This window comes from Oncorhynchus gorbuscha, linkage group LG01 (assembly GCF_021184085.1).
Source record: "Oncorhynchus gorbuscha isolate QuinsamMale2020 ecotype Even-year linkage group LG01, OgorEven_v1.0, whole genome shotgun sequence".
Lineage (NCBI taxonomy): Eukaryota > Metazoa > Chordata > Actinopteri > Salmoniformes > Salmonidae > Oncorhynchus > Oncorhynchus gorbuscha.
The window spans coordinates 117,414,509-117,433,595 of NC_060173.1; the positions used below are offsets into that span (position 1 = coordinate 117,414,509).

Here is a 19,087-nt window from a genome sequence, read left to right on the forward strand (position 1 = left end):
TGGTCTTATTAGGTTCTTTCCCTCTTTCTATCCCTCTCTCTCCCCCTCCCTCTCTCACTCTCTCGCTCTCTCTTCTCTCTATCGTTCCGTTCCTGCTCCCAGCTGTTCCTATTCCCCTAATCAATCATTTAGTCTTCCCACACCTGTTCCCGATCCTTTTCCCTGATTAGAGTCCCTATTTCTCTCCTTGTTTTCCGTACCTGCCCTGTCGGATCCTTGTCTATATTCACCGTGCTGTGTCTATGTTTTGCCCTGTCGTGTCGTGTTTCCCTCAGATGCTGCGTGGTGAGCAGGTGTCTGAGTCTGCTAGGTTCAAGTGCCTTCCCGAGGCAACCTGCAGTTCTTGATCATGTCTCCAGTCTGTTCTCGTCTTTACGAGTAGTATTATGCCTTTTGTTTTGTTAAGTATCTTACTGGATTAAAAACTCTGTTTTCGCCAAGTCGCTTTTGGGTCCTCATTCACCTGCATAACAGAAGGATCCGACCAAGGAATGGACCCAGCGACTACAGAGGCTCGTAACACTGCCGTCAAGATCCAAGGAGCCATGCTCGGCAGACACGAGCAGGAATTGTCTGCTGCTCGCCATGCCGTGGAGAACCTGGCCGCTCAGGTTTCCGACCTCTCTGGACAGTTCCAGAGTCTTCGTCTCGTGCCACCTGTTACTTCCTGGCCTGCCGAGCCTCCGGAACCTAGGGTTAATAACCCACCTTGCTACTCCGGGCAGCCCACGGAGTGCCGCTCCTTTCTCACCCAGTGTGATATTGTGTTCTCTCTCCAACCCAACACATACTCTAGCGAGAGAGCTCGGGTTGCTTTCGTCATTTCACTCCTTACTGGCCGGGCCCGAGAGTGGGGCACAGCTATCTGGGAGGCAAGGGCTGATTGTTCTAACAATTACCAGAACTTTAAAGAGGAGATGATTCGGGTTTTTGACCGTTCAGTTTTTGGTGGGGAGGCTTCTAGGGCCCTGGCTTCCCTATGCCAAGGTGATCGATCCATAACGGATTACTCTATAGAGTTTCGTACTCTTGCTGCCTCTAGTGACTGGAACGAGCCGGCGCTGCTCGCTCGTTTTCTGGAGGGACTCCACACAGTGGTCAAGGATGAGATTCTCTCTCGGGAGGTTCCTTCCAGTGTGGACTCTTTGATTGCTCTCGCCATCCGCATAGAACGACGGGTAGATCTTCGTCACCAAGCTCGTGGAAGAGAGCTCGCGTCAACGGTGTTTCCCTGCTCCGCATCGCAACCATCTCCCTCCTCTGGCTCAGAGACTGAGCCCATGCAGCTGGGAGGTATTCGCATCTCGACCAAGGAGAGGGAACGGAGGATCACCAACCGCCTGTGCCTCTATTGCGGATTTGATGGACATTTTGTCAATTCATGTCCAGTAAAGGCCAGAGCTCATCAGTAAGCGGAGGGCTACTGGTGAGCGCTACTACTCAGGTCTCTTCATCTAGATCCTGTACTACTATGTCGGTCCATCTACGCTGGACCGGTTCGGGTGCTACATGCAGTGCCTTGATTGACTCTGGGGCTGAGGGTTGTTTCATGGACGAAGCATGGGTTCGGAAACATAACATTCCTTTTAGACAGTTAGACAAGCCTACGCCCATGTTTGCCTTAGATGGTAGTCATCTTCCCAGTATCAGATTTGAGACACTACCTTTAACTCTCACAGTATCTGGTAACCACAGTGAGACTATTTCTTTTTTGATTTTTCGTTCACCTTTTACACCTGTTGTTTTGGGTCATCCCTGGCTAGTATGTCATAATCCTTCTATTAATTGGTCTTGTAATTCTATCCTATCCTGGAACGTATCTTGTCATGTGAAGTGTTTAATGTCTGCCATCCCTCCCATTTCTTCTGTCCCCACTTCTCAGGAGGAACCTGGCGATTTGACAGGAGTGCCAGAGGAATATCATGATCTGCGCACGGTCTTCAGTCGGTCCCGAGCCAACTCCCTTCCTCCTCACCGGTCGTATGATTGTAGTATTGATCTCCTTCCGGGGACCACTCCTCCTCGGGGTAGACTATACTCTCTGTCGGCTCCCGAACGTAAGGCTCTCGAGGATTATTTATCTGTGTCTCTTGACGCCGGTACCATAGTGCCTTCTTCCTCTCCGGCCGGGGCGGGGTTCTTTTTGTTAAGAAGAAGGACGGTACTCTGCGCCCCTGCGTGGATTATCGAGGGCTGAATGACATAACGGTTAAGAATCGTTATCCGCTTCCCCTTATGTCATCAGCCTTCGAGATTCTGCAGGGAGCCAGGTGCTTTACTAAGTTGGACCTTCGTAACGCTTACCATCTCGTGCGCATCAGAGAGGGGGACGAGTGGAAAACGGCGTTTAACACTCCGTTAGGGCATTTTGAGTACCGGGTTCTGCCGTTTGGTCTCGCCAATGCGCCAGCTGTTTTTCAGGCATTAGTTAATGATGTTCTGAGAGACATGCTGAACATCTTTGTTTTTGTCTATCTTGACGATATCCTGATTTTTTCACCGTCACTCGAGATTCATGTTCAGCACGTTCGACGTGTTCTACAGCGCCTTTTAGAGAATTGTCTCTACGTAAAGGCTGAGAAGTGCTCTTTTCATGTCTCCTCCGTTACTTTTCTCGGTTCCGTTATTTCCGCTGAAGGCATTCAGATGGATTCCGCTAAGGTCCAAGCTGTCAGTGATTGGCCCGTTCCAAGGTCACGTGTCGAGTTGCAGCGCTTTTTAGGTTTCGCTAATTTCTATCGGCGTTTCATTCGTAATTTCGGTCAAGTTGCTGCCCCTCTCACAGCTCTTACTTCTGTCAAGACGTGTTTTAAGTGGTCCGGTTCCGCCCAGGGAGCTTTTGATCTTCTAAAAGAACGTTTTACGTCCGCTCCTATCCTCGTTACTCCTGACGTCACTAGACAATTCATTGTCGAGGTTGACGCTTCAGAGGTAGGCGTGGGAGCCATTCTTTCCCAGCGCTTCCAGTCTGACGATAAGGTTCATCCTTGCGCTTATTTTTCTCATCGCCTGTCGCCATCTGAGCGCAACTATGATGTGGGTAACCGTGAACTGCTCGCCATCTGCTTAGCCCTAGGCGAATGGCGACAGTGGTTGGAGGGGGCGACCGTTCCTTTTGTCGTTTGGACAGACCATAAGAACCTTGAGTACATCCGTTCTGCCAAACGACTTAATGCCCGTCAAGCTCGTTGGGCGTTGTTTTTGCTCGTTTCGAGTTTGTGATTTCTTACCGTCCGGGTAGCAAAAACACCAAGCCTGATGCCTTATCCCGTCTGTTTAGTTCTTCTGTGGCTTCTACTGATCCCGAGGGGATTCTTCCTTATGGGCGTGTTGTCGGGTTAACAGTCTGGGGAATTGAAAGACAGGTTAAGCAAGCACTCACGCACACTGCGTCGCCGCGCGCTTGTCCTAGTAACCTCCTTTTCGTTCCTGTTTCCACTCGTCTGGCTGTTCTTCAGTGGGCTCACTCTGCCAAGTTAGCTGGTCATCCCGGTGTTCGAGGCACTCTTGCGTCTATTCGCCAGCGCTTTTGGTGGCCGACTCAGGAGCGTGACACGCGCCGTTTCGTGGCTGCTTGTTCGGACTGCGCGCAGACTAAGTCGGGTAACTCTCCTCCTGCCGGTCGTCTCAGACCGCTCCCCATTCCTTCTCGACCATGGTCTCACATCGCCCTAGACTTCATTACCGGTCTGCCTTTGTCTGCGGGGAAGACTGTGATTCTTACGGTTGTCGATAGGTTCTCTAAGGCGGCACATTTCATTCCCCTCGCTAAACTTCCTTCCGCTAAGGAGACGGCACAAATCATCATCGAGAATGTGTTCAGAATTCATGGCCTCCCGTTAGACGCCGTTTCAGACAGAGGTCCGCAATTCACGTCACAGTTTTGGAGGGAGTTCTGTCGTTTGATTGGTGCGTCCGTCAGTCTCTCTTCCGGGTTTCATCCCCAGTCTAACGGTCAAGCAGAGAGGGCCAATCAGACGATTGGTCGCATACTACGCAGCCTTTCTTTCAGAAACCCTGCGTCTTGGGCAGAACAGCTCCCCTGGGCAGAATACACTCACAACTCGCTTCCTTCGTCTGCTACCGGGTTATCTCCGTTTCAGAGTAGTCTGGGTTACCAGCCTCCTCTGTTCTCATCCCAGCTTGCCGAGTCCAGCGTTCCCTCCGCTCAAGCGTTTGTCCAACGTTGTGAGCGCACCTGGAGGAGGGTGAGGTCTGCACTTTGCCGTTACAGGGCACAGACTGTGAGAGCCGCCAATAAACGCAGGATTAAGAGTCCAAGGTATTGTTGCGGCCAGAGAGTGTGGCTTTCCACTCGCAACCTTCCTCTTACGACAGCTTCTCGTAAGTTGACTCCGCGGTTCATTGGTCCGTTCCGTGTCTCCCAGGTCGTCAATCCTGTCGCTGTGCGACTGCTTCTTCCGCGACATCTTCGTCGCGTCCATCCTGTCTTCCATGTCTCCTGTGTCAAGCCCTTTCTTCGCACCCCCGTTCGTCTTCCCTCCCCCCTCCCGTCCTTGTCGAGAGCGCACCTATTTACAAGGTACGTAAGATCATGGACATGCGTTCTCGGGGACGGGGTCACCAATACTTAGTGGATTGGGAGGGTTACGGTCCTGAGGAGAGGAGTTGGGTTCCGTCTCGGGACGTGCTGGACCGTTCGCTTATTGATGATTTCCTCCGTTGCCGCCAGGGTTCCTCCTCGAGTGCGCCAGGAGGCGCTCGGTGAGTGGGGGGTACTGTCATGTTTTGTCATTAATTATCATGTCTTGTCCCTGTGCTTCCCCTTCTATTCGTTTCCCTCTGCTGGTCTTATTAGGTTCTTTCCCTCTTTCTATCCCTCTCTCTCCCCCTCCCTCTCTCACTCTCTCGCTCTCTCTTCTCTCTATCGTTCCGTTCCTGCTCCCAGCTGTTCCTATTCCCCTAATCAATCATTTAGTCTTCCCACACCTGTTCCCGATCCTTTTCCCTGATTAGAGTCCCTATTTCTCTCCTTGTTTTCCGTACCTGCCCTGTCGGATCCTTGTCTATATTCACCGTGCTGTGTCTATGTTTTGCCCTGTCGTGTCGTGTTTCCCTCAGATGCTGCGTGGTGAGCAGGTGTCTGAGTCTGCTAGGTTCAAGTGCCTTCCCGAGGCAACCTGCAGTTCTTGATCATGTCTCCAGTCTGTTCTCGTCTTTACGAGTAGTATTATGCCTTTTGTTTTGTTAAGTATCTTACTGGATTAAAAACTCTGTTTTCGCCAAGTCGCTTTTGGGTCCTCATTCACCTGCATAACATGTTTACCAAAACACACGGTCTCAGCCTAATGCTTGAGGTGTTTACCAAAACACACGGTCTCAGCTTAATGCTTGGTGTGTTTACCAAAACACACGGTCTCAGCTTAATGCTTGGTGTGTTTACCAAAACACACGGTCTCAGCCTAATGCTTGGTGTGTTTACCAAAACACACGGTCTCAGCCTAATGCTTGGTGTGTTTACCAAAACACACGGTCTCAGCCTAATGCTTGGTGTGTTTACCAAAACACACGGTCTCAGCCTAATGCTTGGTGTGTTTACCAAAACACACGGTCTCAGCCTAATGCTTGGTGTGTTTACCAAAACACACGGTCTCAGCCTAATGCTTGGTGTGTTTACCAAAACACACGGTCTCAGCTTAATGCTTGGTGTGTTTACCAAAACACACAGTCTCAGCCTAATGCTTGAGGTGTTTACCAAAACACACGGTCTCAGCCTAATGCTTGGTGTGTTTACCAAAACACACGGTCTCAGCCTAATGCTTGAGGTGTTTACCAAAACACACAGTCTCAGCCTAATGCTTGAGGTGTTTATCAAAACACACGGTCTCAGCCTAATGCTTGAGGTGTTTACCAAAACACACGGTCTCAGCCTAATGCTTGAGGTGTTTATCAAAACACACGGTCTCAGCCTAATGATTGTAATAAACACTAGATCAGTGGTTCTTAACCTGGGTTTGATCGAACCCCAGTGGTTCGGTGAGTCAGTCTCAGGGGTTCGGCGGAGGTCAAGACACACATCCGACTCATATGATTTGTGATGACACGCCATCATTGGCTGCAGGTGATCACGCTTCATCGCTTGGCCTATCTGTGCTGCAGGGAATTTGGTGCGCTCAGAAGTCGTCTTGTGATTTCTTTCTTAATATTTTAATCCCTTCATACTTACTATGTCGAGCAAAGAAATAAAGTGGTCAGACGAATATGTACAATATGGATTCACATGTATAACGGAACGTGATGGGAGTCAGCGTCCTAACTGCATGATTTGCAATGCTAAGTTGAGCAATTCTAGTCTAGCACCGGCAAAACTAAGAGAACACTTCCTTAAGCTGCATGGAGATGGAAAATACAAGAACACAACGCTCGCTGAATTCAAGGTGAAGAGAGCCAGATTCGATGAAAAGGCTACTCTGCCTGTTCTCGGCTTTGTACCCATCAACAAACCGATCCTCACAGCATCGTACGAAGTTGATTACCTGATCGCAAAGCAGGGCAAACCACACACCATTGGTGAAACACTCATAAAACCAGCTGTGTTGAAGATGGCGAATATCATGACGGGAAAAGAGGCTGAAGTTAATTCTGAGTTCATTCTCATTTTAGCATACATGGCTGATATCTTCGCAGCTCTCAGTCATCTCAATCAGAAGATGCAGGGCGGTGGAGTCAACATCATCGAAGCGGAGAAAAACCTGAAGGCTTTAAAAAAAAAGCTACCGTTATGGAAACGACGAACAGAGAACGATAACTTCGCAAACTTTCCCCTGCTGGACGACTGTGTAAGTAAGATCGAAGATGTATCTGGAATCGGAGACATTTCTGTACCTTCGGAACTGAAGCAAGCAATTGCCACGCACTTAGATGAGCTTGCAAAGTCTCTTGACGGATACTTCCCTACAAGAGAGTCATATCCAGCATGGGTGAGACAGCCGTTCACGTTCAGTGTTGAGACAACAGATGTCAATGATGAATACCTCGATGAAATCATTGAAATTCAGCAGAGCCACGTTCAACAGCAACTCTTCAGAACAACACTTTCAACGTTTTGGTGTCAACAAATGGTAACGTACCCTGTTATTGCTAAGAAGCTCTGGAGATTTTCACACCGTTTGTTACAACATATCTTTGCCAGCAATCCTTTTCGAGGATGCTGGACATAAAAACGAAGAAAAGGAACAGACTTTGTTGTGAAAATGACATGAGAGTGGCACTTGCCAAGGTGAAGCTGCGCATTTCTGAACTGGTCTCTGAAAGGAAACAGCAGAAGTCACACTGATTTGCAGCAAATATTCATTATTATGTTTTTGTTTTTTGTGTGAAAATCATGTTTTGATGATTTTGTTCTTTGAACACAGTGATGTTGATGCACGGTTCATTTTGTGCACCAGTAAACTATGTTATGAATTTGAAAAAATAATATTTTATTTTTCCAATTAAGAAGGGTTCGGTGAATGCGCATATGAAACTGGTGGGGTTCAGTACCTCCAACAAGGTTAAGAACCACTGCACTTGATATTCAGAGGTAATTATTTATTACATAGAATTCAGTAGAATGTGAAATCAGTATTGACCACATCAAGCTTTTTACACAGGTTTCCGTAATGTCAACCTAGAATTAATTCTCAGTTGTATGTTTTACCTTTTCGGCTAACTGGTTTACAATGGATGCCTGCAACTGTGTAATTGAATATTACATAAATATCAAATAAGGCAGAAACAAATATCACCTAATACTAATGACTACTGCAAACGATTTGTACGTTCCTGAGGTAGAGAGAGACTCAACACCACCACAAAATTAAACGGTTCAATTGTTATGAATATTGCTATGACAATCCAATTGTAAGGCAATTTTAATTTCAGTTTAGTTACATGTTTAATGTTTATCTGAAAATACTTTACATTGATCCAAGTATTACACTTTTTAAAAAGTTTACATTTCAAGACTTATGAGGCACAGACAGTAGCATCCAGGTCAGGGGGTAGGTAGGGTCAAGGGTTAGGCAGGGTCAGGGGGTAGGGGGTAGGTAGGGTCAGGGGGTAGGCAGGGTCAGGGGGTAGGTAGTGTCAGGGGTTAGGTAGGGTCAAGGGGTATGTAGGGTCAGGGGTAGGTAGGGTCAGGGGTAGGTAGGGCAGGGGGTAGGTAGGGTCAGGGGGTAGGCAGGGTCAGGGGGTAGGCAGGATCAAGGGGTAGGCAGAGTCAGGGGTTAGGTAGGGTCAGGTGTTAGGCAGGGTCAGGGGTTAGGCAGGGTCAGGGGGTAGGCAGGGTCAGGGGTTAGGCAGGGTCAGGGGTTAGGCAGGGTCAGTGGTTAGGCAGGGTCAGGGGTTAGGTAGGGTCAGGGGTTAGGCAGGGTCAGGGGATAGGCAGGGTCAGGGGTTAGGTAGGTTCAGGGGTTAGGCAGGGTCAGGGGTTAGGCAGGGTCAGGGGTTAGGCAGGGTCAGGGGTTAGGCAGGGTCAGGGGTTAGGTAGGGTCAGGGGTTAGGCAGGGTCAGGGGATAGGCAGGGTCAGGGGTTAGTTAGGGTCAGGGGTTAGGCAGGGTCAGAGGTTAGGTAGGGTCAGGGGATAGGCAGGGTCAGGGGGTAGGTAGGGTCAGCGGGTAGACAGGGTCAGGGGGTAGGTAGGGTCAGGGGTTAGGTAGGGTAAGTGTGTAGGCAGGGTCAGGGGATAGACAGGGTCAGGGGATAGACAGGATAAAGAGGGGTATATATCTGTGCAGCAGGCGAGGCCAGGGTCAGGGTGTAGGTAAGGTCAAAGGTGAGGCTCCTTCTTCATCAGGAGACTCCTGTCCTGGCAGCCTCAAGTCCTGACAGACTCCTGTCCTTCCTGGCAGACTGCTGTCCTTCCTGGCAGACTGCTGTCCTTCCTGGCAGACTGCTGTCCTTCCATGCAGACTGCTGTCCTTCCTGGCAGACTGATGTCCTTCCTGGCAGACTGATGTCCTTCCTGGCAGACTGCTGTCCTTCCTGGCAGACTGCTGTCCTTCCAGGCAGACTGCTGTCCTTCCTGGCAGACTGATGTCCTTCCTGGCAGACTGATGTCTTTCCTGGCAGACTGCTGTCCTTCCTGGCAGACTGCGGTCCTTCGAGGCAGACTGCTGTCCTTCCTGCCGGAATGCTGTCTTTCCAGGCAGACTGCTGTCCTTCCAGGCAGACTGCTGTCCTTCCTGGCAGACTGCTGTCCTTCCTGGCAGACTGCTGTCCTTCCAGGCAGACTGCTGTCCTTCCTGGCAGACTGCTGTCCTTCCTGGAAGACTGCTGTCCTTCCTGACAGATTGCTGTCCTTCCTGGCAGACTGCTGTCCTTCCAGGCAGACTGATGTTCTTCCTGGCAGACTGCTGTCCTTCCAGGCAGACTGCTGTCCTTCCTGGCAGACTACTGTCCTTCCTGGCAGACTGCTGTCCTTCCTGACAGACTGCTGACCTTCCTGGCAGACTGCTGTCCTTCCTGACAGACTCCCTCCCACTCACCCCCTAACACCTTTCTGTTTCTACTGTTCCCAAAGAAAATGTTCTTCCCACTAAGGTTGAAAAGATTTGGTATCAGATCCTCAAAAAAATGTATTCAGCTGCATCATTGAGAGCATCTTGACTGACGGCATCACTGCTTGGTACGGTAAGTGCACCACCGTCGACCGCATGGCGCTACAGATGGTGGTGCGGACAGCCCAGTACAGCACTGGGGTCGAGTTCCTTTCCATTCAGTACCTCCATATCAAAACGGTGGGAAAGGAAGGCCTGGAAATATGTCTAAGACTCAAGCAACTGTTCTATCTGCTACCGAATGGCAAGAGGTACCGGAGCGCCAAGTCTGATACCAACAGGCTCCTGAACAGCTTCTACCCCTAAGCCATCAGACTGCTGAACAGCTTCTACCCCCAAGCCATCAGACTGCTGAACAGCTTCTACCCCCAAGCCATCAGACTGCTGAACAGCTTCTACCCCCAAGCCATCAGACTGTTGAACAGCTTCTTCCCCCAAGCCATCAGACTGCTGAACAGCTTCTACCCCCAAGCCATCAGACTGCTGAACAGCTTCTACCCCCAAGCCATCAGACTGCTGAACAGCTTCTACCCCCAAGCCATCAGACTGCTGAACAGCTTCTACCCCCAAGCCATCAGACTGCTGAACAGCTTCTACCCCCAAGCCATCAGACTGCTGAACAGCTTCTACCCCCAAGCCATCAGACTGCTGAACAGCTTCTACCCCCAAGCCATCAGACTGCTGAACAGCTTCTACCCCAAGCCATCAGACTGCTGAACAGCTTCTACCCCCAAGCCATCAGACTGCTGAACAGCTTCTACCCCCAAGCCATCAGACTGCTGAACAGCTTCTACCCCCAAGCCATCAGCCTGCTGAACAGCTTCTACCCCCAAGCCATCAGACTGCTGAACAGCTTCTACCCCCAAGCCATCAGACTGCTGAACAGCTTCTACCCCCAAGCCATCAGACTGCTGAACAGCTTCTACCCCCAGCCATCAGACTGCTGAACAGCTTCTACCCCCAGCCATCAGACTGCTGAACAGCTTCTACCCCCAAGCCATCAGACTGCTGAACAGCTTCTACCCCCAAGCCATCAGACTGCTGAACAGCTTATACCCCCAAGCCATCAGACTACTGAACAGCTTCTACCCCCAAGCCATCAGACTGCTGAACAGCTTCTACCCCCAAGCCATCAGACTGCTGAACAGCTTCTACCCCCAAGCCATCAGACTGCTGAACAGCTTCTACCCCCAAGCCATCAGACTGCTGAACAGCTTCTACCCCCAAGCCATCAGACTGCTGAACAGCTTCTACCCCCAAGCCATCAGACTGCTGAACAGCTTCTACCCCCAAGTCTTCAGACTCCTGAACATCTAACAAAAATTGCCTACATGCATTGACCCTTTTATTTCATTTTTGCAGTGACTCAAAAGGACTCTACACACTTACACTGAGACTCCAACACACATTTGCTCACAAACACATTCATACTGACTCTACACACCTGCATGCATACACACTCCCATAGAATCATCATATACGCTGCTGCTACTCCTGATATCTAGTCTCCTTCCCCCTATATATATATATCTACCTCCATCACTCCAGTATCCCTGTCTCCTTCCCCCTATATATATATATCTACCTCCATCACTCCAGTATCCCTGTCTCCTTCCCCCTATATATATATCTACCTCCATCACTCCAGTATCCCTGTCTCCTTCCCCCTATATATATATCTACCTCCATCACTCCAGTATCCCTGTCTCCTTCCCCCTATATATATATCTACCTCCATCACTCCAGTATCCCTGTCTCCTTCCCCCTATATATATATCTACCTCCATCACTCCAGTATCCCTATACATATCTACCTCCATCACTCCAGTATCCCTGTCTCCTTCCCCCTATACACATCTACCTCCATCACTCCAGTATCCCTGTACATATCTACCTCCATCACTCCAGTGGACATATTAATTAAAGATGACATAATATTTATGGACAAGAAGAACATTATTTAAAGATACATAATATTTACAGTAGTGGTCAAATGTTTGGACACACCTACTCATTCAAGTTATGGTATACAGAAGATAGCCCTATTTGGTAAAAGACCAAGTCCATATTATGGTAAGAACAGCTCAGATAAGCAAAGAGAAACGACAATCCATCATTACTTTAAGACATTAAGGTCAGTCAATCTGGAATATTTCAAGAACTTTGAAAGTTTCTTCAAGTGCAGTCGCAAAAACCATCAAGCGCTATGATGAAACTGGCTCTCATGAGGAAAGGAAGACCCAGAGGTACCTCTGCTGCAGAGGATAAGTTCAGTAGAGTTAACTGCACCTCAGATTGCAGCCCAAATAAATGCTTCACAGAGTTCATGTAACAGACATCTCAACATCAACTGTTCAGAGGAGACTGCATGGTCAAATTGCCACAAAGAAACAACTACTAAAGGACACCAATAAGAAAAATTGACTTTTTGGGGGGGGCCAAGAAACACGAGGAATGGACATTGAAACGGTGGAAATTTGTCCTTTGGTCTGATGAGTTCAAATTTGAGATTTTTGGTTCCAACCACCATGTCTTTTTGAGACAGAGTAGGTGAATGGATGATCTCTGCATGTGTATTTCCCACCGTGAAGCATGGAGGAGGAGGTGTGATGGTGCTTTGCTGGTGACACTGTCAGTGATTTATTTAGAATTCAAGGCACACTTAACCAGCATGGCTACCTCAGCATTCTGCAGCAATACACCATCCCATCTGGTTTGTGCTTAGTGGGATTATCATTGGTTTTTCAACAGAACAATGACACAACACACCTCCAGGCTGTGTAATGGCTATTTGACCAAAAATGAGAGTGATGGAGTGCTGCATCAGATGACCTGGCCTCCACAATCACCCGACCTCAACCCAATTGAGATGGTTTGGGATGAGTTGGACCGTAGAGTGATAGAAAAGCAGCCAACAAGCGCTCAGCATAAGTGGGAACTCCTTCAAGACTGTTGAAAAAGCATTCCAGGTGAAACTGGTTGAGAGAATGCCAAGAGTGTGCAAAGCTGTCATCAAGGCAAAGAGTGGCTACTTTGAAGAATCTCAAATATAAAATATATTTTGAATTGTTTAACATTTTTGTTGGTTACTACATGATTCCATATGTGTTATTTCATAGTTTTGATGTCTTCACTATTATTCTACAATGTAGAAAATAGTAAAAATAAAGAAAAACCTTGAATGGGTAGGTGTGTCCAAACTGTTGACTGGTACTGTATATATATATATATATATATATATATATATATATATATATAAATAATAGTTTTGAACGGGATAGGAGAGATTTTATAAAATGTACATTAATGTATACAAAAATGTATACAAACAAGTACTAAACAAACACAAGTATGAATATAAAAATATGAAAGTATTGGTGTTATCCTGCAGAAAATAATAAACCTTTTAAAAAGCATTTTAAAGTTACCGAGGACAATCTAAAAAATATTTACAGAGTTTCTGTCTTCATTCATTATTAGTGTCCCAATTTGTCTTCAGTGGTCAGAGTTTGAGCTCTTCGTGAAATCTCTGTAAAAAAAAAGAAGCAGATCAACAAATCATTATTTTTGACTGAGACTTTACACAAATCAATCACGTCTGTTTTTACCTCCAATATGAAGATGTGCCGTCTTAATTAAATGGTTTAATTTTTGTCCTTGTTTCATTTTATGCAGTTCGGCAGCTCAGAAACATCAAAGACAAAGATGGTCATGATCAAAACAAACGCTGTGCAAACAAGAAGAAATGGGTTGATTGGTTTACTGCAGTCACCTCTCACCTCTCACACAGAGCTGACTGACTACAGTCTCCCTCTCACACAGAGCTGACTGACTGCAGTCACCTCTCACCTCTCACACAGAGCTGACTGACTACAGTCTCCCTCTCACACAGAGCTGACTGACTGCAGTCACCTCTCACTTCTCACACAGAGCTGACTGACTACAGTCTGCCTCTCACTTCTCACACAGAACTGACTGACTACAGTCACCTCTCACTTCTCACACAGAACTGACTGCCTCTCACACAGAACTGACTGACTACAATCACCTCTCACCTCTCACACAGAGCTGACTGACTGCAGTCACCTCTCACTTCTCACACAGAACTGACTGCCTCTCACACAGAACTGACTGACTACAGTCACCTCTCACCTCTCACACAGAGCTGACTGACTGCAGTCACCTCTCACTTCTCACACAGAGCTGACTGACTGCAGTCACCTCTCACCTCTCACTTCTCACACATAGCTGACTGACTGCAGTCACCTCTCACTTCTCACACAGAGCTGACTGACTACAGTCTGCCTCTCACACAGAGCTGACTGACTACAGTCACCTCTCACTTCTCACACAGAGCTGACTGACTGCAGTCACCTCTCACTTCTCACACAGAGCTGACTGACTGCAGTCACCTCTCACTTCTCACACAGAGCTGACTGACTGCAGCCTCCCTCTCACACAGAGCTGACTGACTACAGTCTGCCTCTCACACAGAGCTGACTGACTACAGTCTGCCTCTCACACAGAGCTGACTGACTACAGCCTCCCTCTCACACAGAACTGACTGCCTCTCACACAGAGCTGACTGACTACAGCCTCCCTCTCACACAGAACTGACTGCCTCTCACACAGAGCTGACTGACTACAGCCTCCCTCTCACACAGAGCTGACTGACTACAGTCTGCCTCTCACACAGAGCTGACTGACTACAGTCTGCCTCTCACACAGAGCTGACTGACTACAGTCTGCCTCTCACACAGAGCTGACTGACTACAGTCTGCCTCTCACACAGAGCTGACTGACTACAGTCTGCCTCTCACACAGAGCTGACTGACTACAGTCTGCCTCTCACACAGAGTTGACTGACTAGTCTGCCTCTCACACAGAACTGACTGACTACAGTCTGCCTCTCACACAGAGGCTGCCAATTCGCACCCTATTCCACACATAGTGCACTACTTTTGACCAGGGCCCATATTTGGTAAAAAGTAGTGAAATATATAGGGAATATGGTCCAATGTAGTGCACTACATAGGGAATAGGGTGCCATTTGGGATGTAGCCGTTCAGGGATAAAATACCATGTTGACTCGACAGAGGTTATTCACAGACACAGAGACAGATATTCTGGGCTCTGGTCTCGAGGTCGACCGATTAAATCGGCGTGGCCGATTAATTAGGGCCGATTTGAAGATTCCATAACAATCGGTAATCGGCATGATGGCAGATTACATTGTGTTCCCCAAGGAGACTGCGTGGCAGGCTGACCACCTGTTACTCCATGAGGAGACTGGCAGGCTGACTACCTGTTACTCCATGAGGAGACTGGCAGGCTGACTACCTGTTACTCCACGAGGAGACTGGCAGGCTGACTACCTGTTCCTCCACGAGGAGACTGGCAGGCTGACTACCTGTTACTCCACGAGGAGACTGGCAGGCTGACTACCTGTTACTCCACGAGGAGACTGGCAGGCTGACTACCTGTTACTCCACGAGGAGACTGACTGGCAGGCTGACTACCTGTTACTCCACGAGGAGACTGGCAGGCTGACTACCTGTTACTCCACGAGGAGACTGGCAGGCTGACTACCTGTTACTCCACGAGGAGACTGACTGGCAGGCTGACTACCTGTTATGCGAGTGCAGCAAGGAGCAATCCAATAGTCAAAGGTATATGAAATACAAATGGTATAGAGAGAAATGGTCAACACGTCATAATATAATAACTACAACCTAAAACTTCTTAACTGGGAATATTGAACCACCAGCTTTCATATGTTCTCATGTTCTGAGCAAGGAACTGAAACGTTAGCTTTCTTACCTGGCATATATTGCACTTTTACTTTCTTCTCCAACACTGTGTTTTTGCATTATTTAAACCAAATTGAACATGTTTCATTATTTATTTGAGACTAAATAGATTTGATGTATTATATCAAGTTAAAATAAAAGTGTTCATGGTTCATTCAGTAATGTTGTAATTGTCATTATTACAAAAAACACAGCCAAACTTGATTGTTTTTTTTTGCGGGGTGTATTGAGCGTAGTGAACTGCTTTGAAGACAACGAGCAATGACCTCATTGTGCACCAATGACCACTGATCTTCTTGAAATCTAGCTTGGTAGATAGCCAATGAGCTGAGTTAAACGCCAGTATGATATATAAATATATATATAAAATACAAATAAATAAAAAATATATAAAATACAAATAAATAAAAAATATATAAAATACAAATAAAATATATATATATATAAAATACAAATAAAATATATATATATAAAATACAAATAAAAAAAAATATATATAAAAAACAAATAAAATATATATATATAAAATACAAATAAAAAAATATATATATAAAAAACAAATAAAATATATATATATATATAAAATACAAATAAATAAAAAATATATAAAATACAAATAAAATATATATATATATAAAAACAAATAAAATATATATATATATAAAATACAAATAAAATATATATATATAAAATACAAATAAAATATATATATATATATAAAAGAGAAATAAAATATATATATATATATAAAATACAAATAAAAAAAAAATATATATATATATAACATACAAATAAAGTATATATATATAAAATACAAGTAAATATATATATATATAAAATACAAATAAAAAAAATATATATATATAAAATAAAAATAAAATATATATATATATAAAATACAAATAAAATATATATATATGAAATACAAATTTAATATATTTATATAAAATACAAATAAAAAATATATATATATAAAATACAAATAAAAAATATATATATATAAAATACAAATTTAATATATATATATATATAAACCGGCAGATTCATCTGCTTTTTTTGGTCTTCCAATAAATCGGTATCGGCGTTGAAAAATCTGAATCGATCGTCCTCTACACTGCCTCTACTCTACTCTGGTTAGAGACCACTGCCTCTACTCTACTCTGGTTAGAGACCACTGCCACTACTCTACTCTGGTTAGAGACCACTGCCTCTACTCTACTCTGGTTAGAGACCACTGCCACTACTCTACTCTGGTTAGAGACCACTGCCTCTACTCTACTCTGGTTAGAGACCACTGCCACTACTCTACTCTGGTTAGAGACCACTGCCTCTACTCTACTCTGGTTAGAGACCACTGCCACTACTCTACTCTGGTTAGAGACCACTGCCACTACTCTACTCTGGTTAGAGACCACTGCCACTACTCTACTCTACTCTGGTTAGAGACCACTACTCTACTCTGGTTAGAGACCACTGCCACTACTCTACTCTGGTTAGAGACCACTGCCACTACTCTACTCTGGTTAAAGACCACTGCCTCTACTCTACTCTGGTTAGAGACCACTGCCACTACTCTACTCTGGTTAGAGACCACTGCCACTACTCTACTCTACTCTGGTTAGAGACCACTACTCTACTCTGGTTAGAGACCACTGCCACTACTCTACTCTGGTTAGAGACCACTGCCACTACTCTACTCTGGTTAGAGACCACTGCCACTACTCTACTCTGGTTAGAGACCACTGCCTCTACTCTACTCTGGTTAGAGACCACTGCCACTACTCTACTCTGGTTAGAGACCACTGCCACTACTCTACTCTGGTTAGAGACCACTGCCACTACTCTACTCTACTCTGGTTAGAGACCACTACTCTACTCTGGTTAGAGACCACTGCCACTACTCTACTCTGGTTAGAGACTACTGCCACTACTCTACTCTGGTTAGAGACCACTACCACTACTCTACTCTGGTTAGAGACCACTGCCTCTACTCTACTCTGGTTAGAGACCACTGCCACTACTCTACTCTGGTTAGAGACCACTGCCACTACTCTACTCTACTCTGGTTAGAGACCACTACTCTACTCTGGTTAGAGACCACTGCCACTACTCTACTCTACTCTGGTTAGAGACCACTACTCTACGCTGGTTAGAGACCACTGCCACTACTCTACTCTGGTTAGAGACCACTGCCACTACTCTACTCTACTCTGGTTAGAGACCACTGCCTCTACTCTACTCTGGTTAGAGACCACTGCCACTACTCTACTCTACTCTGGTTAGAGACCACTGCCTCTACTCTACTCTGGTCAGAGACCACTGCCACTACTCTACTCTACTCTGGTTAGAGACCACTGCCACTACTCTACTCTACTCTGGTTAGAGACCACTGCCACTACTCTACTCTACTATGGTTAGAGACCACTGCCACTACACTACTCTACTCTGGTTAGAGACCACTGCCACTACTCTACTCTGGTTAGAGACCACTGCCACTACTCTACTCTACTCTGGTTAGAGACCACTGCCTCTACTCTACTCTGGTTAGAGACCACTACCTCTACTCTACTCTGGTTAGAGACCACTACCACTACTCTACTCTGGTTAGAGACCACTGCCACTACTCTACTCTGGTCAGAGACCACTGCCACTACTCTACTCTGGTTAGAGACCACTGCCTCTACTCTACTCTGGTCAGAGACCACTGCCACTACTCTACTCTACTCTGGTTAGAGACCACTGCCACTACTCTACTCTACTCTGGTTAGAGACCACTACCACTACTCTACTCTGGTTAGAGACCACTGCCACTACTCTACTCTGGTTAGAGACCACTGCCTCTACTCTACTCTGGTCAGAGACCACTGCCACTACTCTACTCTACTCTGGTTAGAGACCACTGCCACTACTCTACTCTACTCTGGTCAGAGACCACTGCCACTACTCTACTCTACTCTGGTTAGAGACCACTACCACTACTCTACTCTGGTTAGAGACCACTGCCACTACTCTACTCTGGTTAGAGACCACTGCCACTACTCTACTCTACTCTGGTTAGAGACCACTGCCACTACTCTACTCTGGTCAGAGACCACTGCCTCTACTCCACTCTGGTCAGAGACCACTGCCACTACTCTACTCTGGTTAGAGACCACTGCCACTACTCTACTCTACTCTGGTTAGAGACCACTGCCACTACTCTACTCTGGTTAGAGACCACTGCCACTACTCTACTCTGGTTAGAGACCACTGCCACTACTCTACTCTACTCTGGTTAGAGACCACTGCCACTACTCTACTCTGGTTAGAGACCACTGCCACTACTCTACTCTGGTCAGAGACCACTGCCTCTACTCTACTCTGGTCAGAGACCACTGCCACTACTCTACTCTGGTCAGAGACCACTGCCACTACTCTACTCTGGTTAGAGACCACTGCCACTACTCTACTCTGGTTAGAGACCACTGCCACTACTCTACTCTGGTCAGAGACCACTGCCACTACTCTACTCTGTTCAGGCCACAGTGAGGGGCATGATGAGCCAAGGCAGAGTGAGTCGATGACAGATGCTGGAAAAATGATTGACCAAGAATCATCAAGTTCTGTAGATTATTGGGTTTGAAAGAATTGTCCCACAGGCCAACAGGACAGCAGGCGGACAACAGGACCACAAGCCAAGCAGGCAAGCAGGGAAGAAAGAAGGGAGGAGGAGAGTG

At 46.6% G+C, this 19,087-nt stretch overlaps 1 protein-coding gene across 4 annotated transcripts in view; it reads right to left on the reverse strand.

The window, feature by feature from the left end:
* Window positions 1-12,794: 12,794 nt before the first annotated feature.
* Window positions 12,795-19,087, reverse strand: part of prkag3b (protein kinase, AMP-activated, gamma 3b non-catalytic subunit) — a 43,286-nt gene continuing 36,993 nt past the window's right edge. For all 4 annotated transcript variants that reach the window (XR_006838562.1, XM_046347395.1, XM_046347306.1 and 1 more), the window contains exon 13: window positions 12,795-13,090. Coding sequence is in view for 3 of the 4 variants with exons in the window: in XM_046347395.1 (XP_046203351.1) it covers window positions 13,038-13,090 (53 nt within the window). In the remaining variant the exon portion in view is untranslated. The remainder of the gene's footprint in view (window positions 13,091-19,087) is intronic.